Source organism: Wyeomyia smithii, chromosome 3 (genome assembly GCF_029784165.1).
Source record: "Wyeomyia smithii strain HCP4-BCI-WySm-NY-G18 chromosome 3, ASM2978416v1, whole genome shotgun sequence".
Taxonomy (NCBI): Eukaryota; Metazoa; Arthropoda; class Insecta; order Diptera; family Culicidae; genus Wyeomyia; species Wyeomyia smithii.
In genome coordinates, this window is record NC_073696.1 from 269,130,678 (window position 1) to 269,152,445 (window position 21,768).

Genomic DNA, 21,768 nt, shown 5'->3' on the forward strand with positions numbered 1-21,768 from the left:
CTTCACTGAGTTAACAGAAGAAAATGTTGCTCTATTTTCTTAATTTTGAGATAGATTGATTGCGTAATTTTAAATTGCGCTGCTGTTAGAGGAAGTTTTTCAGTCTAAAATTTTAACAAAATGTAAGCCCGAAACAAAACAGTTCTGATTAAAATGAGTAATTTTTTGCAAAGAGTTATCTCTTAAGTTGCATCATAAAAAATGTCATTGGATTCATTCCCCATAACAGAAAAGCACACTCACAATCTTTTTTTTGCTTTTTTTTTAATTTCAGCTTCAGTTTTTCTTCAGCCTTTTTCCAGTTAAATCAAAAGTTTTATTGGCAACTCTGCATCGACCGATCAGCTGTTTTCGCGTATTATTTACGTTTACGTTCTCGTTCCGTTCGGTCGATTCGGCAGCTTGCGGCGCGTTTAAGTACTTTATTTTTCTCATTCATTGCTGGCAGATGTCCACTAAGGCACAGTAGTAGCAGCAGCAGCAGCAGCACATCAAAGTTTCATTCATTACAAAGTCTGCTTGTGCAAAGAAAATACATTATCCAACTACAATTAGGGTGAAAAGTTTGCTCGTTTCTACCGGAATTCGTGTATCATTTTTATTCCAAAATCATCATTTTGCTGTTTCTGGTGATAAAAGCAAAAGACAAAAAGTATCATCTCATTGGCTCTGGACGGGATTGTTACCGGCTCCGAAGCGGCGACCGCCAGTTGTTTTTCGAATTCCGTTGAGGAAAGATTCCCCAGTAGACGAGCAGCATGACCAGTGGCAAGTATAACTTCGCGATTGACCGCGGAGGAACTTTCACCGATGTCCTCTGCATAACTCCGGACGGGGCTATTCGTACGCTAAAACTGCTCTCGGAAGATCCAGCTAACTATCCGGATGCACCGACCGAGGGAATTCGCCGGATACTGGAGCAGGAAACGGGACGTTCTCGAACAGAGCGAGGATTGATCGATACCGAGTGTATTGGTTGGGTTCGGATGGGCACCACGGTTGCCACCAATGCGCTGCTGGAACGGGCTGGCGATCCGGTTGCGCTGGTTGTGAACCGAGGCTTCCGGGATCTGCTGCAAATTGGAAACCAGGCGAGACCGAGCATCTTTCAGTTGGTAAGTGTGCAGTACTTTTCTGGAAGCTTAATTAACTGCGATAACATTGTCAACAGATAAAATGATATACAATATACATTTTATTAAGAGATGATGTAGGTGTGCCTGTTTATTCCCACGTTAGAGTGTTTTGGTTGTATAATGAAATCGTTATCTCATGGATGCTGGAGTACAGATTTATTTTCTATTGTACGACACAAACAAACTTTAAATTCTAAGCCTTGTTTTTGTAGTCGCACATTTCATTGCAGTTGGTTTTAATACAAAAATCATCCAGTTCAGTTTCTAACCAGGTCTCCACAGGGCTTGATGGAACTAAATTTGAACTACAGATTATTTTTAATTTACGTATTTCGTATTTTGTCATCAGTTCAAGTTTAAATAACTTTGCATAGTTAAATTTCTTACAAAGATACCCTGTTTTATTCAAAAACTTTTTATTCTTTTGAACAAATAGGTAGTCGAATAACAGAGCATGAAAACTTCCGCTTTCATAAAATGTATTTTTTCGGCCCGTTATTTTTAAAACTTGTGGGACCCGGATATTGAATGTTAAAAAGTTCTCAACAAAACAAAACATTGTGGAACATGCGAAAATGAGACAAACTTTTTCAATGAAATAGAAAAATATTCGAATTTTGGCTTTCGGGAACATGATATATTCGAAAAAAAAAATTGTTTAGAGAAAGTTGTGGAAATTTGATCTTGGATCATGGTTTTCGAAGTATGGGTTATTTTGTTTTCGATTTTTTTTTTTTTCAAAACAACAAGTTCAACAATTAAGGCACATTTATCTGAAAAACATTGGAAATATCCGCTTCCGCCAGCTTACGGTTTTTTAAATACAATGAACATTTGAGTTTAATATAATTTTAGTAAATTAGTTTGTGTTCACAATGATGATGCAACTCGTGGTTCATAATTCGTCTCCATGTCCCATCTTCCAACTGCATCCACCGTAGATCGTACGCAGCACCTTTCGTTCGAAAACCCCAAGGGCACGTTAGTTCCTTATGAGCAGGGTTCATGTTTTGTGCCGTAGAGGACTACCGGTCTAATAAGTGTCGTAGATGGTCAACATTGTGAAGCGGCGAATCTTGTTCGATCGAAGTGTTTTCCGCAGTGTAAAGTAAGCGCGATTCTTGGCCATAATGCGTATTTTTATTTATTTTATTTGCCATAGCTGATTTCATTCGATTGTGTCATACGCTGCTTTGAAGTCGATAAATAGATTAACTCACAGCACTTCTGGAGTACTTGCCGCAATGGAAAGATCTGATCCGTGGTGTCGTGGGCTTCCCATTTATTATAGGTGATAGGCGGCGGTGTAGAAGTTGGGAGAGTACCTTGTCGGTGGCGTTTAGCAGCGTTATTGCACGACAGTTGCTACAATTCAGCCTATCGCTTTTCTTGTAGATGGAACTCAATTCCTACCATTCATTCCACCGGTAACGTCTCATCCTCAAAAATCCTGGCAATCACCCAGTGCAGTGCTCGCTAGTGCTTCACCACCGTTATGCTCGTCGAAGTACTGTTTTCACCTTCCGGTCACCTCACACTCGCTAGCCAGGCGGTTTCCTTCCAGGTCACGCCACATATCGATTTGTGGTACGTAGCCGAACTTGCAGGTGTCGCTAACGTAGTACAGGTATTCCATCGCTTCGCGATTCCATCAGGCCGTTACTCCTGTTGACGTTTTGACGTAGAACTACGTTTTTCTTTAGCCTACCACATAGGGATGCAAATAAGAAAACTATTACCGAAAAGGGGACGAAATATGTCCCTTTTTAATAGCTTATAAATCGGTTTGTTTTCAACCGATTTCCTTCATTTTTGCAGCAATTGTTTGGAAAATTATACACGCATCCACCCAAATGTAGAAAATTGTTGATTGATTATGCAAACTATTGTACTATTGATAATTGTCAAGCCTTGTTAAAATTACGTGCTCTGATTGATCGTTATATGATTGCTTCCCAAGCACGGTCGACAGAATCATATACCTTGCAATTGAAAACATGCTATTCGGCCTATATAAGAGCCTGTTTCAGTCGAAGCCGCTCATAATTGTTCTGGACAGCGACAAGTTGTCAACAGTAGTCGTCCTTTCTTAGCAGCAGCACTAGCCCTGTGGTTGATCACCACGTCTCAGTAGCAGCGCGGTTCTTCTCAGCGTGCCTCGCCAGACTGCCATTATTCCCCCACTGTTGGGGCAACATTAAGATCGTCATTACAAATCCAATTTTGAACAGCAAAATGCCTTTTTTCAAGGCAAATAAACAAGTCATTGAAAGTTAATAATTTTTGACAACGTAAGCAAGCATTCTGTGCGGATTCTAGCAGTTACATCTGTCGCGGCCGTCTAATTTACAGAAGGTGAAATAGCTTCCACAGTGCATGTTGTCCGTGTATCTTAACTCCTCCACTGTTGGGGCACAAAGGTTGCGATCAGCAACCGATTTTAAACAGCAAAATGCCTTTTTTCAAGGCAAATAAACAAGTAATTGAAGGGTGATAATTTCCTAGCATCAATACAAGCAAACATTCTTCGCGGGATCCTAGCAATCAAATTCTGTTGTTGTTTATTTAGTTGATACCCCCCACTGTTGGGACAGCACAAAGGCTGCGATCAACATAACCGATTTTTAATAACAAACTGCCCTGTTAGAACGCATTCACAAAGGCAGTTAATTCGAATATGCAGAGCTAATATGAAGTCGATTCAATCAATCAGCATTAACAGAATTTCGTCGTCTCCCAGCTGCCAAGTTGCAACATGATGCAACACGCAACAGCGAGCAAACGAAATCGCTTGATGTTACAAACCGCAATAAGATACAGGTTAAAATCGTTGCGTGTGTGAGCAGCGTTGCCAGGTATTCAGATTTAGCTGGATTTTCCAGATTTTTGAACATGTATCCAGGTAGACAGCTTTGATGTCCAATTATCCAGATTTTTCATGGATGATCCAGATTTTATCCAGATTTTATTTTCTCTGTTCCGCAAAAAGGTCATCACTTCAATTTTGGCGTGAAATTTTGCAATTTTGCCACCTCAAATTTTGCGTACCCCAAGACTTTTGTAATTGTAATTGTAATTCATCGGACCACACCCTGGCAGACAAGCGTCCGCCCATCTACATTTACATGCTAGGTGAGGACCTACAAGCCTATCCGTTATCTCAAGATTTTCAGGAGACTTGAGATATGCGCTAGACCGTATAGCGCACCGGTTTCTTCCACTAGTAGGCGCAGGCTTTCAACCCGTCCCGCTAGTTTCAGATGCATTACTTAGAGGATAGGAGAAGGCAGAAAGTGAAAGGATAGAAGAGATATATTTAATTTGCTAAAATGGAATGACAAATTGGATAATTTATTATGTTATCAATCATATAAATATATGATTCATGTATATATATTTATATAGATTGCTAGGTTCATTTATATATTTCAACTTACTTCTTATGCTTATGTTGTTCATCATGGAGTTTTTTTTTCATATATGGACATCATGGAGTTTGCAAGAGAGACATTTTACTCACTTTGTTTGGATTGTCTGATGCAGGAAGTAGGTGTCATTCTGAGTCGCTCGCGTCATCATAACCTTCGAAGTTGCCGTATGAGTCTTCTTCATCAGGAAAGCTGACGAAATCGGAATCGTAGTCTCCTTCCATTTGTTCTTCTTCGATTCTCGTTTTCATTCTGTCTGCGAAAGCTCTAAACCTTCCTCTTTCCTCAGCCAGCTCCCTGAGATAGCTTTCCGAAAGATCGGTGCACTCTATATCGTGTTTCAGACAGGTTTTCCAGTTGTGACAAGGGCGTCCTCGTTTTTGAGGTCCAGGGATTTTATAATCTTCAGTCAGCTTCAGTATCTCGCTTTCCCCCATTCTAAGCAGGTGAGCCTAGTAGAGAAGCCGTCCAATTCCATAGGGCGTTCGGCGCTGTGTCTCGAAGCTGAATATAGACCAAGTACGATCTTTTGTTCCATGTCGCGTAGCCGATCTCGATTGTGCTTTGTTAGTCTCAAAGCGTACAGCACAATTGGACTTATCACTGCATGGTAAATCCGGAGTGATGTTTCCCATCTGAGTCGGCAGGTTTTCACGAAGCCCGCTACAGCTTGGTACGCTCGAAGCGCTTCTAGAGCCCGATTGGATACTGTTTCCCGTCTGTTTAGTGAGCTGGTGATATATGCTCCTAAATATCTCAGCTTGGATACCACTCGCAGCTCAAAGTTTCCAAAACGTTCACTTCTTGGAGCGTCAAGGTTTTGCGTTCGTGATGGGTCCCGGATCAAAACTTCAGTTTTGGTGACATTGAGTTCTAGTCCAAACTCCTTCAGGCAAGGGCCGATGAGGTTGAGTAGTCTTGGAATCTGTGCAGGGTCTGTAACGATTAATAATATATCGTCTGCGTACACTCGCAGGCATGGTAATTTTATTCGCTGCGTCTGGCCTAGTTGTAATTCCGGCATCAGTTGTTATAGTCGTTGGAGTGCTTGGTCAAGAAGGTACACAAATAATTTTGGTGACAGTGGGCATCCTTGCTTTATTCCTGTTACTTTATTGTGTTTCAGTTCTTTGCCCGAACCACTGGAGTGAGGTACGTTCGGTGAGACATGCGGATACGATTCTGTTTATCAAGTATGGGGGCACGCCCAACCTCGATAATGTCTCTGGCACCACGCGTAGATCGATGGTATCGAATGCTTGCCGTAGGTCCAGCGAAACGATATACGTGGTTCTACCTTTGCGCCATCGCTCGTTCAGCATTTGGCGTACGATGAATATTTGGTCCTCGGCGCTCCTGTTGTTGTGTTACGCAAACTGGTAGTTGTCAACGTCTCCAAGATATATTTCAAGCTGTTCCAGCAGGAATCTGGCGTATATCTTATAAATAACGGAACAGAGGGTGATGCGTCTATACTCGTCTGCGTTTTTGGGTCGAGGGTTTTTGGGAATAGGTATTTGGACAGTCTCTAATAGCCGAGGAGGCACTTCATTTTGTTGCCATATTTGCTTCAAAATTTCATGGATGCGTCGATGTAGACTTTCGGGCCCATATCTCAGTAACTCCGGGCGTACCGCGTCCACACCCGTAGCTGTGCCGTTACGTAGGGTTAAGCTGAGGCGTTCTACGTCATGCCACGTTGGGCCTGAGTTAATTGGGGGTGGAGTCGGCTCTGGAAGCAATACCACTTCCGCTTGACTTGCGCTGGATTGTAGTTTCTCCTCCTACCTTTGGATTGGGATATACGTTGATGCACCTTGCGTGATTTTGCGGCGATGACGTTTTAAGTAACGAAATGTTAAACGGAGTCTTTCTAAAACTGGAAAGTTTTCTATGTTTTCGAAGAATAACTTAACTTTCTCTTCCTGGTGGTTTTCGTACGCTTTGCTTTTCCTTTTTCGTGCATCTCGGTACTTTCTTTTGAGTTCTGCATCGTTTCTGTTCGCTAGCAGCTAACGTTGAGCCTTTTCAATGTCGCGACCGCATTTCCTTCTTCTGGGAGTTGATGGGGACGTGGATCCATTCAGCGTGGTTGACGCAGTGTCTAATATGGCGGTTATGGTAGACTCGATAAGCTGGTTTGTGCTGCCTACAGTGCCGTTATTTTGGATATATAATTTCCTGGTAAGTACTTTAGAGTAGCGTTCTTCTGCTGCAGGATCGGTTGTCAGAAGAGAGACTCGGTAGTTCGGTTGTCCAATTTTTCCGGCCCTTCCATCCTTGGTGTTAACGTTGAATTCGCTTTCTGTGGCACGGGGGATTTCCGTTCTTGCATTCGGTTGACGATGACGTACCGTCAGTAGCAGCATGCGGTGGTCAGAGAACCCTGCTGTTCCTTCCACCGCTTTGCACTTTGGCCGCTGGAAACGAGGTATGATTGGCATAACCACATGATCGATCTGTGATTGGTTTGTGCCTCGACTCCATGTGCGCAGGACACTATGACATGGCCCAAACGAACTGCAAAGTTTATAGTTGTAGGCCTGGAGAGTCCATCCCCGTTCGCGTTACTCCAGGGATGATACAAGAGTTTTCCGACATTTGGTCGTTCAGCTGGTAGCAGGTCACGATCGGAGGAATTCGTGTATTACACTGTATTCGGGGTCAGCTTGTCCTCTTGACGATCTCGCGTAAACAGAGATTATTATAAGTTGTTCACCAAAAATTGGTAGAAATATGGCGCATGAGTTGTCAGATATCCGTTGGAATTTGTATCTTGGCACCAAATCTCGTTGAATCGCGATAGCTGTTCCTCCGCCCATTCTGTTGTTGTTGCCTGGCTTGTTGACATTACCACAGGTACGATGTGGTTCTAATTGTGCAGGTCGCTAATCGCGTTCCCTGTAAATTTGCTATCGCAAATCTGTTATCACGCAGAGTCTGATCAACTAGCTCCCTGTCGCTTTCTTGAGAGCATCCGGAGACGTTCCAAGTCGCTATCGTGATGGTTTCCGACACATCAACTGCACATGCTGTTGTGCTCTGAATGTCACTATGTTGTGTCACTTCGTGTGTGTCTGTTGCTGCTGGCCTTCGGCGTTCGGTTAGTAGATGGTGGATTGGAAAAGGGTTCTGCGTAGGAGGTGAAAAACCGGGTGTTGGGTTATGGCGACGTTTGACTCTCGGAGGTTCGTCGTTTTCAATCAATCTTATTACGCTGTCGCAATGATTGTAAGCACCGTATTCGTTGGATCTGTGAACTATGCTCAGGTCTTGTTGGTTTCGCACTCCGGGTTCTCCTATTGTTGTCATGCTTGCGTTTTCTGAGTACACTCTAATGTTATACTCGAAAATGGCAGCCACCGCTCTGATACTCTCTTCTCCGCCCCAGAATCCAGGTGTTGCGAGGTTGCGCATGTAGTGTTCGATAAGTTGGGCTGCTCACATGGTGCCGTGTAGTTCTGGAAATATCACTTGGGCTTGTGCCGTCAGTTGCTCTTCGAGTTCCCCTGCCTTCGAGCGATAATATTCTACAACTAGTGCTCGGAGACTGCGGGCGTGAAAGTTGTTGAGCTCTGTTGCCGGGAGTGATTGCCATATTTGGTGTGCTAGCGATGAGAACAGGCAGTTTCCATCGCCAGGGATTGTGCAGACCACCAGCGTTCCTTCTCGCACATTAACCATTTGTGTTTCCATTTCGTTTCATCTCTGTTAGCTATTATTGTTTCGCTTCTAGCTACTAACTTAGAAAATATGTGAAAGGTTTAGTAAAGTTAAAAATTAAAAAGGTTATATTGGAAACTGTTGAGTATGACATGTCGTACGGTCTCGCCCTCCGGATGTCCCGGTTGACAACCCAACCACACACTCACGCTCATCTTTGTAGCGCCAGCCGGGGGGGACTTGGTCCAGTACCCATTGCCTTCCTTATCTCTATTCCTCTCACCTTTTCGCAACATTGTGATAAAATGGGCGGAATATATTTTAATATGAGATAATTATTGCAGACGACTTTCACTTGTGAAAGATCGACAGGTAATCGGTGGGAGACCACCTGGCTCCTCATAGCATCATGCTTAGAGGCGGGCCGGAAGAGTTGATGAGCTTTCCCCCCCATTTTGCGTACCCCAAGACTTTTATTCGAAAAATTAACCTTTCACTCCACGGAATGACTGCCAGATTTTTTCCAGATTTTTATTTTGCCTTTTCCAGATTTTTGAAAAAATGACCTGGCAACGCTGTGTGTTAGAGTACCATCGGTGTTTATTCGCTGGAAACAAATATCGAATGCGAATTGTGGAATAATTCGTCTATAGAATATTAGAGAATTAGACAACTGAACAGAAGGGCGTGGCCTATTACGTAGCACCCTTCGGCTATAAATGAGTTTCTGGGAAAACTAGCTTCATTCATTAGTCGGAAGATGAACTGGATGGACCGTCCACAACGTTGACAGCAGTAGCAGCAGATATCGGCACTCAGCAGTTGCAGTAACAGACCATAGCAGCGGGTCGCGCTTGTGGCTGCCTTCAAATTAAGCACTTGCCCTGTGGTTGGTCACCATATCTCAGGAGCAGCGCGGTTCTTCTCGCTTCTCAGCGTGTGTCGTCAGACTGCCGTTATTGCCCCACTACTGAGGCAGCATGAAGGCAGCATGCCATCAGCAAATCCAAATTTGAGCAGCAAAATGCTTTTCTCAAGGCAAATAAACAAATGTTTGAAGGTTAATAATTTTTTGACAATTCAAGCGAGCAATCTGTGCTGGATAGTAGCAATTTAAATCTGTAGCAGCCGTCTAATTTACAGAATGTGAAACAGCTTTTACAGCTCGTGTTTTCAGTGTCTTCATTACCCCACTGTTGAGGCAGCACAAAGCAAGCATTAGTAGACTTTGACTCATTAATGAAACACCTACAACAATGCATTTGTTAATAGTGTGCGTAGTTCTACGTCAGTTATGCGGTCGTGTCTTGGATACAACCTCCTACTTTTTTTCTTCAAAGGACTGTGTTGGAGGCTGGGACCGGTTACCTCCAAATTTCGATAGCTCGTTGTAAGTTGGAAATTCAAACCCCGGCATCGAAGGAGTTCTGCTACTCCCAGCAGAATGAGGCTTGAACGGATCCAGATGCCCCTATCTATTCAACCAACTAACACATTTTGCACTAATAAATAACCAAATATATCAAATACCAATATAGTTCACTTTCGTGAAATTATGAAGACAAATTGAAAATGACAGAAGCGTTAGTCACCTTTTCGACCGCTAGGTGCGCCACTTCTGATTTTGTTCTACACGACATGCGAAATAGAGCAACTTTTGACAATAATATTACCCTAATGGGTACACTGAAAAAAATTCACATTTTATTGTGAAGTGGACTCGGCGGAATATTTTATAATAATAAAGTTCGCCTATGCATAAGGCAATCCATGGGTGGTGTTCCACGGTTTGTACGTTTGTCGACCTCCGACAATATTTTGAGTTGTAAAATGTCGACTTCCGGTGACTGGGAAACTGCCGAAAATGACCAAATACCACCTAATATGGTTTTTTTTTTTAACTAGAATGACGCTCAGAGGCCAGAAATTGTCTCGAAATGCCAGTTTGAAATCCAAGATTGCGACTTCCGGTTTTTGAAAAATCAGACAAAATTTTGAATTGATTAAGATGGCGACTTCCAGTGATTGGAAAAAAGAGGAAAATGACCAAATACCACCAATATGGATGTTTCTTTAACTAGAATGACGCTCAGAGGCCAGAAATTGTCTCTGAATACCATTTTGAAATCCAAGATGGCGACTTCCGGTTTCTGAGAAACAGCGAGATATGACCAAATACCATCCAATATGGGTATTTCCGAAATCGTGATGATGCACTGAAACCACAAATCGACCTCAGACAACATTTTGAGTAGTAAAATGGCGACTTTTGGTGACTGGAAAACTGCCGAAAATGACCCAAAAACAACCAAATATGGGTGTTTCTCCAACCAGAATGATGCTCAGAGGCCAGAAATTGTCTCCAAATGCCATTTCATTTTGAAATCCAATATGGCGACTTCCGGTTCCTAAACAACAGTGGCAAAAGACCAAATAACACTCATTATGGGTATTTCCGGGATTGTTATGATGCACTGAAGCTACGAATCGACCTCAGATAACATTATGAATTGTAAAATGACGACTTCCGGTAAATGGGAAACTGCTGAAAATAACCAAATAACACCCAATATGGGCATTTCTTCAACCGGCCGATTTCCATCCAATATGAGATGTTTCGATACCAGAATGATACACAGGAGCTAGAATCGACCACAGACAACATTTTGAATTCTAAGATGGTGACTTCCGGTTTCTGTAGAACAGCCGAAAATGACTAAATAACACCTATCATTGGTGTTTCTTAAACCAGAATGACGCTCAGGGGCCAGAAATTGTCTCCAAAAAAAATAACCTAAAGGGACCAAATACCACCCAATATGAGTGTTTCTTTAACCAGAATGATGCATGGAGCTGAAAATTGACCTCAGACACCATTTTGAATTGTAAGATGGCAACTTCTGGGAAACAGCCGAATACTACTGCATATGAATATTTCCGCAATCGCAATAATGTATAGAAGCCAAGCATTGACCCTGGACACCATAATGAATTCGAAGATGACCACTTTCAGTTTCTGGAAAACAACGAAAATAACTGAATACCACCTAACATGAGTGTTTTCGGAATAGAGGTGATGTACTAAAGGCAAAAGTCGAGGATGTTGTCATTCCGATAAAACCAATAATTTCAAACGATATAAACAAATTGCAAGAAATCAATGAATTTGGAATGTTGAAAATTATTGAATTAAACACAAAAATAGGCGGGACGAAGTTTGCCGGGTCAGCTAGTAAATACATAAATATGCTGGTTAAAGCAAAGCTGCAAGTGATGAATATGAAGATTAGAACTCGAGAGCAAAAAATTCGGAGGGATAAAAAAAAAACAAAAAATACTTTCAAAACGAAGAAAACTAAACATTAAATAATAGTTTTTGCATAACAGTTGTTATCACTAATTATGTTTGTTTTGTTGAATATCTTTTATATATAATTTAATAAAGCTTTCAAACCTATTACAACATGATATGTATCCATACATAAATTGTTAAATTGATAGAACATTCAAGTGTTATCTAAGCTAAAAGTTGCACAACCACCATATACGACTATTGACAACCATTGTGCGGTTTCTCCTTTTATCTTTTTCACGAGGTAATTGAAATATTCATTTAATTGTACACATCGTGGCCTGATTATTGAGCTTGAGCTTGACGGCCGCACATTTCGTAGTTGCTTCCCGTGATGGATCTGAGCTAGTGAAGTTACACAGGGAACCACGTATATAGCAACTTGGGATTAGTTTACCATTTACACGTCGTGGCCTGATTATTTGAATATTTCTTCTTCGTGCCTCGATAAGCTACATCTATTATATTATCAATACTCAACTCCCGGAATGGCGTTAGTTTTACATACAAACAATATACGCACGAAATCTGCAACATATTTTTTTCTGTGAAAGTATGAAATTGAGTCAACTAAATCTAAAATTGAGTAAATTCAGTTTCGTGTGTGAGAATGTCACACGCTCACAGAAATTCAACAACAATGCACAGTGATACAGTAAGGCAATGTAGGCGGACACGAGTTTTTCGATGCGATTTCGTGGTTTTAGAGTAAATTTTTTTTTTAAGAACTTGTTTCTTATATTTAGTCTACTTTTATGTGCAAATGAAAATTAGGGTGGTTCTGAAATCGACTAAATGAAAAAACTAACTTTTTATTTGCATAAATAAATGTATACATTCATCGGCACAGTTGTAGATCAACTAATTTTAAGCAACTTTCGGTATTTCTTTACAATATTTATACAATATTTGTTCTATCAAATGATACCAAAAAATATTATTTTTGTTTGCCCTAAACGGAGACATCAATATATCAAAAGGGCCTATTTTTAAAATAGAAATAGTGAAAACTCTTCATCTGTACAATATATCGACAATGTTTTTTCGTCAAAATTGGCGTATTTTTGATTAAAGTTACCGAAGAAAACTTTGTTTTTAAATTTGAATTGAAAAAATAGAGCGAAAAGACTGTTTTTGGAAACCAAATTTCATGTCTACAAAAAAGTTTTTTTACAAAGTTACTTAGAATTTGTTGGTCTACAAGTTTGCCAAAGAATGTTTTATTTCGTTGATTTTAGGACCACCCTAATTTTCATTCGCACATGAATAGAGGACTATGTATAAGAAACAACTTTTTACAAAAACTATGGCTTTAAACCGCAAACCAAAATCGCAACGAAAAGCCTATGTCCGTCTAAATTGCCTTACTGTACCACTGTGCAATGAGTTTAGTTACCTTTTTCACCACAAGAGGGGGTGTTCCCTGTCTGTCTTCACGGGAATATATGGGAAATTCGAGAGTGAACTATATTGTTATTTTAAGATATTTGAAATAACACTGGTTTATTCAACATATAACAGAAACTATTTGCTTAATTTTATAATTTTATTATCTTAACTGTTACAATTATTAACTTAGATCAAAGTGACCAAACGTCCCGCGTTTTAACAAAATGTCCCGCATAGAAAAACGTCCCGCGAAATGTCCCCCGTTCATCTAAAGTGAACTGCACGCCTTTGCGAAGTCCCGCGGTTTCAAAAAAGTGGAACCACCAGATGTCACCACCAGCTAAAAAAACCCAGAAAGTCGATTTTTTAGATAACATCAGACCTTGACGTTTAAATTCGATACCGACAACCGTCCCAGTTCCAGTTCGATATCGAAATGAACATTCCATTAGCTTCATCAGTCAAAATAGGAAAACTTGGACCGCTTTGAGGCATAACTTTTCGAAGTCCAATTGAGCTGAACTTTTGTATGATAACATTGTTCAAGAATACGAAACATTTGAACCTTACTGTAAAACGAAATCCAATCGTTAAATTTTTCCCATACAAGTTAAGTCATTGCCACCCTATACTATGCACGTGTAATTTTTTATCATTTCGAAGAAAAGTCTCAAACCCAAACCACACCCCCCCCCCCACCCCCTTCTCGTCCATGTATTGATTGGTGTCCCGCACGAAAACGAAACGAATAAATTAGCATGCGGTTCCATCGCCCATGCTATCCGGCGATTGGAAGGAAACTGGTGCGCTACTGGGCCGTACGATGTTTTCTGGCAGCGGTCGGCGGTTATTTGTTATTTCTATTTCGAACCCACCGTGGTTTCATAATGTTGCTTGTTATTTTTCGGCCATAAAAAGATGGTGTCTTTTCATAGGCCTTGTGGCATCTCTCCGGTGATCGATTCTCCGTAGCGATCGGTTGCATTTCTCCGGCGATCGATGGGTTTATCGGTAGCATTTCTTCGGTCATTGGTTCTTACACCGTCTGCCCTGCAGTATCCGATTCGGATTGATCGGCTTCCTTTTACAGCGGTGTGTCTCGTTCTGTGATATTGAATTTATTGGCTCATTTTGTGATGTTATTGAAAGAGTTGTAGCGTTGGGAGTATTCCCGAACAGACCGAGTTCTGCCTGTTCCGCGCATGTTTGTATCGTTGCTCTCGTATAAAAAATAGCATATTCTTAATTCTAAGCAATGTATCGTAATCAAGATTGTAAAAAAAAATTATTTTTAAATTACTAGGAACAGCTCTGCTGCAACAATTTATCTTTCTCTTCAAATTCAATTAAATGAAACTATTGGTTAAATATCGCAGTCATCGAGTGTAAAGGTGAGCTTTGAAGTTAATCCGTTTTTATTACAATGCGACGCAGGAACCCGGTTCTGGATCTCAGATGCCCAGATTAGGCACTGACGCTGCTCCAACAATGGATTGCAATTTGTCTCAGATGGAAGTACTTTGGCAGCAACGAAACCTTTCGTCTTTTCTCCAACGTAGTAATCCAATGAACTGCATATGGAAGCAGATCGAACGGATTGAGTCACCTTAGATTCCTGAGGACGTACCAAAAGAACTTCCGTTGAAGGCTTTCAATTCTTTGTATCCAAGTTGCGTGATACGGTGACCTAATGATGGCTGAAGACTCCAAGTTGGATCGTACAAACACAAAATAAAAAGATCGAAGGCATAGCGGGTCGTGAACTCCTTAGCGGTTTTAAATGAAAAAGATAGCACACAAAAATCTTTCACGGTTCCAACACGCTCCAACGAATGTCCAGCGATCGTGTGGATATAGTGGGTTAGACTTCGCTGCTCGATCATTGATAAAACGAGGTAATTACACACTTTTCAACGCTACGGGTCATTCGGTTGATATTACACTACGCAGCAAATTGGTCCAGACTAGACTGTGGAGTGTCGCAATCAGCCAAACTTCTCACGAGCTTGTAACTTCCAGTGAATAGGTTCTTAGTTTCGTTAGAGAATAAAATAAACAGAATTGGGCCGAGATTGCTGCCTTGAAGCACACCGGAGTAGTTGTTGCACTCCTGGACAAGTAATCCGCTAACTTTGGCTGGTTATGTTTTATTTTAGGTAAGACTCCAACCAGCCACAGAAGCGAGCAGAAAATCCATGTTGTTTGAACTTTTTGAGAACTATGTCGTGGTCAATACGTTCAAGAGCAGCCTTCAAATTGGTATGGATTGCATCGACTTAATTATCTCAGGAAATTTCATCGAAACACAGAGATGTGAACTCCAGCGATTTGTGTCAGCTGATCTGCCAGGCATAAATCCATGATGCTACAGACAAAATTATAGACAAAAAACTGATTTTAAGGTGTTCCACAAAAAACTCTATTAAGTCGTGTCCAACGTACAAATAGGACATCGCAGTATTCAACAATTGTTTTTCTTTCTTTCTAAAATTTTCCAAAACTTTGCTGAAGGAAGCAATTTGGTATATCGAAGATTAGAAAAAATATTATTTTTACCTAACTGAACAGTTTGAAAAACCGAAAACGCCAAAAGTAAGGCCTTGTTCTATGAAACAATTTTGCTGAAGACATTAAGTAGATAAAACCAGTTTTTCACAGTCAAATCCAAAACGATCACGATTTGTCTAGTTTAGACCACTGTGCACTGTAGGATTTCCAAATAAATCTTTTCACCAATTGTTAATGTCTTGAAATATAATACTTCGAATGTGTAGAAACTATGTTGGTAGTTATTTCATAAAATAGTGGTTGAAAAACGTGCTTTACAATAGATATTTCGTCGGTTTTATGTACTTTATGACCTTCAAAAGACTCAAAAATCAAAAATGTACTCAAAAATGTACCGTACGATGATTTTGAAATTTTGACCAGAGATTCGGACGTCATAACGAATCGAATGGTGTACTCAGATTCTTTGGTGAATTTTTTTATAATAACGGTCTGCGGGAGCACCGTGCGAGGGTATCGAGGTACTCAGGGGTTCCCATTATGTTTTGTGACGTGCGTTCCGTTGACAGCACAGTGAGCGGTGCGGATGTGAAAACTAGATGTACTCCAGTGGGTGAACTGTGAAGCGATTGCGTGCTGCGAACGAAAACGGGCTCAGGATGCCAAGATATTCTAACATATTTGTTGTTGCCTGAGCGAGCAAGTTGGGAAGCCTCCTCGCTTGTGGGCGAAACGGTTCTTTTGCAAGAGTGGCTCTGAACCGTTCACTCACGGACCTGAACCGACACATTTTCTGGCAATGGCCTTGTAGAATTTTAAACCTGAGTTCACGTACGTACGTTACGTACGTTTCATCGTACGACAGAGAACACTTTCTTCGTACTTCGTCAAAACCTTATTGACAAACTTTCGAGTACTTTTGGCCATCAGATTTCGCGTCAGCATCCTGTTTGGTTGCTATCAGACACGAAAATTACGATAACCTTTTCGCATGCGGAATCTCCGAAAGGTACCTTGGTCAGAGCTGTGTTTTTTGGCGTTGTCGTTATCCGAGAGTCCTCGATTTGCTTGAACTGTCCTCAATACTAAACTCTTAATAAATCTCTTAATATCTTGAGTGAGGCTTGCTTTACTTACCTTTTTTTAAGAGTTCCACCAACTGCATCACAAGACCCTTTTCTGTGCGATGCCTAGTGCTCTGATTTATAGACAAAAATCTACTTTTCAATTTTTATATTAAGAACTCAGAATTGTTTGTTGATGCCTTCTGTTATGATAGAAACTATCAATAACTTTAGAACACTTACAAACAGAGTCGTCTTTCGAAATAAATTTTAGACTAGAATACTGCATTTAATTCAATAAAATTAAGGACAAATCAAGCACAAAGAAGCATACTATCAGGATTAGTTTTATTTTAACTATGTACTCAAAAATTCGTGTGGGAAAATGTCACCTTTTTTATAAAAACCGTTTTTCACTCTCACATATAAGCCGAATTGCAGCTTTTCAAAAATAGTAGTGTTCTCTGAAAGACGCAGTAAAGCTGCAATTTCCTGTTAACCTTCAAAGGTAGAAATAAAAAAAGATATATCGTACCGTTTTTCTTTTGCAGAACATCCAAAAACCGTCCAACCTGTACCGGGAGGTGATCGAAATCGACTGCCGCCTGGTGCCGGCTCAACGCGACATCTGTCAGCTCGAACACAGCTGGCCCGAACTGCCGGGAGCCTCCGGAGCTTGCTATCTGGAAATGGCCCCCATCGATGAGGCGTCGGTGCGTGACAAACTGCAAGAGGTGCACGGTAAAGGTATAACCTCGCTGGCCGTAGTGTTGGCCCACAGTTATGCCTGTCCGGATCACGAACTACGGATTGGGACGATCGCGGCGGAGATTGGCTTTCGGCACGTGACCCTGTCGCATAAGGCGATGCCGATGTGTCGACTGGTAGCGCGCGGATTTACCGCCTGTGCTGAGGCGTATCTTACACCGCATGTTGAGCGCTATCTTGCTGGATTCAAGGCCGGTTTCAAGGACGAACTGCGGGGAGTGGATGTTTTGTTTATGCAAAGTGATGGTGGTCTAACTAGGATGGAGCACTTTCGGGGGGCGAGAGCGATTTTGAGTGGACCCGCTGGTGGAGTGGTTGGATATGCTGTAACTGGTTCCAGAGATTCCGATGCTCAACCGTTGATTGGATTTGATATGGGTGGGACTTCCACGGATGTTTCCAGGTTTGCTGGAACGTATGATCATGTGATTGAATCTACAACGGCTGGCGTTACGATTCAAGCTCCGCAATTGGACATTAACACGGTTGCTGCTGGTGGTGGATCGCGTCTGTTTTTCCGTTCTGGTTTGTTCGTGGTAGGACCCGAGTCGGCTGGTGCTCATCCAGGTCCAGCTTGCTACAAGAAAGGTGGGCCATTGACGGTGACGGATGCGAATTTGATACTTGGGCGTCTTCTACCGGAATATTTCCCGAAGATTTTTGGTCCCAGTGAGACGGAAGCGTTGGATTATGTCGCAACTAAGGAATCTTTCGCCGTGCTGCAGGCGGAGATAAATCATCACTTGCTGGAATCTGGAGAACGGGAACGGCCTCTAACGGTGCAGGAAATAGCAATGGGTTTTGTACGTGTTGCGAATGAGGCCATGTGTCGGCCTATTAGAGCATTGACACAGGCCCGCGGTCTGGATACTTCCAAACATGTGTTGGCTTGTTTCGGCGGTGCCGGTGGACAGCATGCTTGCAGTATTGCTAAAGAACTTGGAATGAGTAGAGTGCTGGTGCATAAATATGCTGGAATTCTTTCCGCCTATGGAATGGCTTTAGCGGATGTGGTTTACGAGGTTCAGGAACCTGCTGGAATTGTGCTGAGTGAAGAGAATCGTTTGATTATCAAAAAGAAGTTGGATGATTTGTGTCAGTCTTGCACGGATCATCTCGCAGGGCAAGGATTTTCTGATGAAGCAATCGTTTTGGAGCCGTATCTTCATCTGCGCTATGAAGGTACCGATTGTGCGCTGATGTGTTCCCCTGATAAGGTCATTGCTAATCAGGATAACTACATCTACACGTACGGAGATTTTGAGAAAACGTTTTATAACCGTTATAGAAGTGAGTTCGGGTTTGTGTTGGAAAACCGGAAAATACTTGTCGATGATATTCGAGTTCGTGGTTCGGGACGTTCGTCAGTGTTTGAGGAGTCATGTGTTCCCGAAGCGGATGGACCAATCTACCCGGAAAAGACTACGACTGCCTTCTTTGAAGAAGGGCAGCTAGTAACTCCGGTGTTCGATTGTTCAAAATTACGCTATGGACACGTCGTTCAAGGGCCAGCAATATTGATTGATAAACTTTCCACTATTGTTATCGAGCCGGACTGCCGTGCACTGGTAACGGCCAGAGGGGATCTGATCATTGAAGTTGGTTCCGGAAGCTGTAACAAACGAATTGACGATCGACTGGATGCGGTGCAGTTGAGTATTTTCAACCATCGCTTCATGAGCATCGCAGAACAAATGGGCCGTGTCTTGCAGCGAACGGCTATTTCCACTAACATCAAGGAGCGATTGGATTTCTCCTGTGCCTTATTCGGTCCCGATGGTGGATTGGTGAGCAACGCTCCTCACATTCCGGTGCATCTTGGTGCAATGCAGGAAACTGTCCAGTATCAAATTAAAGTTCGCGGAGATACACTGAAACCAGGCGATGTTTTGCTTTCAAATCACCCGCAAGCCGGTGGCTCTCACCTTCCCGATCTAACGGTTATAACACCGGTATTTTATCCAGAGGTGCCTAAGCCGGTATTTTTCGTGGCTTCCCGCGGTCACCACGCAGATATTGGAGGAATTACACCGGGTTCAATGCCGCCGCACTCGAAATCGCTCTCCCAAGAGGGAGCCGCTTTCAAGTCGTTTATGCTGGTGGACGGAGGAGTCTTTCAGGAGGCGGAAATTATCGATCGTCTCAGCACTCCGACTAGTGCACCCGGGGCAGCCGGCACCCGAAATTTGTCCGATAATCTATCCGATCTGAAGGCCCAGATTGCCGCCAATCAGAAGGGTATTCAGCTGGTAGCGGAACTGATCGACAGTTATGGGCTGAATGTTGTCCAAGCTTACATGGGTTATATGCAGCAGAACGCTGAACTGGCCGTCCGAGATATGCTGAAGCAAATTGCCAAAGAAACGAAGCTCAGGTTTGTTGTTACGTTGTTTCGATTTTGTTTCGATTAACATTTATATTTTTCACAGAACTGGATCAACTGTTTTAACAGCAACGGAACAAATGGACGATGGTTCCCCGATATGTTTGCAGGTTTCGATCGACGATAAGGAAGGTTCCGCCGTTTGTGATTTTAGGTAAAGATCTGCTTTATTATTTTAGCATAATTTAAGTTGATTTTTTGTTATTGAAAATAGCGGTTCCGGTCCGGAGGTGTACGGAAACTGCAACGCACCTCGTGCCATCACTCTATCCGCACTGATCTACTGTCTGCGCTGCATGGTTGGGCACGATGTGCCCCTGAACCAGGGCTGCTTGGCACCTATCCGGGTAATCATACCGAATAATTCCATCCTTGATCCGTCCGATGATGCTGCTGTAGTTGGTGGCAATGTACTCACTTCGCAGCGTATTGTGGACACGGTTTTTAAAGCTTTTGGAACGTGTGCAGCTTCGCAGGGCTGCATGAATAACATCACGATAGGAGACGAACGTTGGGGATATTATGAAACTGTCGCCGGAGGCAGTGGAGCTGGACCAGGCTGGCACGGAACGGGAGGTGTTCATACCCATATGACCAACACCAGGATTACAGATCCGGAGATACTCGAGCTACGTTATCCGATTATTTTGAAAAAGTTTTCATTACGTGATGACCAGTCTGGTGGGGTTGGACTGTACAAGGGAGGTGAAGGGGTCCAGCGGGAGTTGCTGTTTCGCAAACCAATGACTTTGTCGGTGCTGACGGAGAGGCGAACTTTGGTGCCATATGGACTAGCCGGTGGGGGTCCAGCTAAACCCGGACTCAACTTGCTTTTGAAGAAAGATCGTGCTATTAATTTGGGCTGCAAAACAGCCGTTTCTGTGGACACTGGAGTAAGTTAGATTCTCAGCAGTAGAGTTTATATTGCTTAGTGAATAACCGCTACCATTGCAGGACATATTTTCAATGAAAACTCCGGGAGGCGGTGGTTACGGCCGGTCCACTTCGAATGCATTCCCAGTGCTTGATCTGGTCGATGACGATCCTTCGAAGGCGTTCGTGGAACGCGGTAGCGTGTTCGAGTACCGGCTTGCCCAGGAGTCCGTTTGATGGCACGACGTAGGTTTCAATTTCAACTTCTACTTAGTTTTGATTGTTGTATTGATTATTATTGTTGTTGTAATGTTTAAATAGGACCAAACAGTTGTTGAGTGCCAAAAACTAAAGATTTAGGTGAAGTGTTATAAAGCGTCCCTGATAATCGTTCATATCGTATATTGTATACTCGACTCAGGATAGAACTTAACATTAGGGTTTTAAATTCTAAATCAAACGTTTTACATTCTACAATTGTAGCTTTAGAAGATATGTACCTTTCGACGAAATGTCTATCGTTCTGAATTTGCCAATCACTTGATCGAAGAACAACAGCACAAATTGTAACAAATAGTGTTCCAAGGTGATAAAAGATTTGAAACAGTAGGAATTTTATCAAATATATTAATTACAATTATATTGTTGCACAATTGAATTGTACGCTTTAAAACAGTTTTAGTAGCGCGGTTGAACCGAATGTTGTACGGGTTATATGATAGTTAAATATAGCTGCTCTACTATACCGACTGATTGTTCCTCACTTGTCTGTTCTGTTCGGTGTATCCTACCCTGAGTTCTTTTATGCAAGCTTGTGTGAAATTTAATGCTTTTTATCCGTTTTCAGGGAACTTCTTGTTAAGGGACCGAAGCGACATTTATCAATTAGATACTAGAATACTGTATTTGTGCTATCTTCATGAACAATAAAACTTGTAAACTTGTGTGCTGTTTACTTCTGGAAACAAAAACAACAAAAACCATTTCTCGCACTCGTTTAGCTGAATATTTAATTGTTCAGAACACATAATCACAAAAGCACAATACAAATTCACTAACTCAAAAGTTAGACGCAAAACTTGTTGACATGATTCGCGGTCGCAGATTGCTTCGCTTTCAATGTTATGCAGCCACCCGATCAAAATCGATTTTTTTAGGTTATGTGCCATTCACACTAAGAAAAAATTCGTCAAAGGAAAGGTCT

At 42.0% G+C, this 21,768-nt stretch overlaps 1 protein-coding gene across 1 annotated transcript; it reads left to right on the top strand.

Annotated features, from left to right (window-relative positions):
* The first annotated feature begins 353 nt into the window (after nucleotides 1–353).
* LOC129732511 (5-oxoprolinase) lies at nucleotides 354–21,508 on the top strand. The gene is made up of 6 exons (XM_055693456.1): nucleotides 354–1,115; nucleotides 17,092–19,682; nucleotides 19,738–19,845; nucleotides 19,906–20,584; nucleotides 20,646–20,810; nucleotides 21,412–21,508. Exons 1-5 carry the CDS (start codon nucleotides 759–761, stop codon nucleotides 20,799–20,801), a joined length of 3,891 nt encoding a protein of 1,296 aa, XP_055549431.1. The 5' UTR covers nucleotides 354–758; the 3' UTR covers nucleotides 20,802–20,810; nucleotides 21,412–21,508.
* Nucleotides 21,509–21,768: the final 260 nt, after the last annotated feature.

Bases quoted from the DNA above. Each gene is read 5' to 3' on its own strand.
- LOC129732511 (XM_055693456.1), top strand. From the start codon at position 759: ATGACCAGTGGCAAGTATAACTTCGCGATTGACCGCGGAGGAACTTTC. The intron at 1,116-17,091 runs GTAAGTGTGCAG...TTTCTTTTGCAG, and splicing joins GACCGAGCATCTTTCAGTTG to AACATCCAAAAACCGTCCAA. The intron at 20,585-20,645 runs GTAAGTTAGATT...CTACCATTGCAG, and splicing joins CCGTTTCTGTGGACACTGGA to GACATATTTTCAATGAAAAC.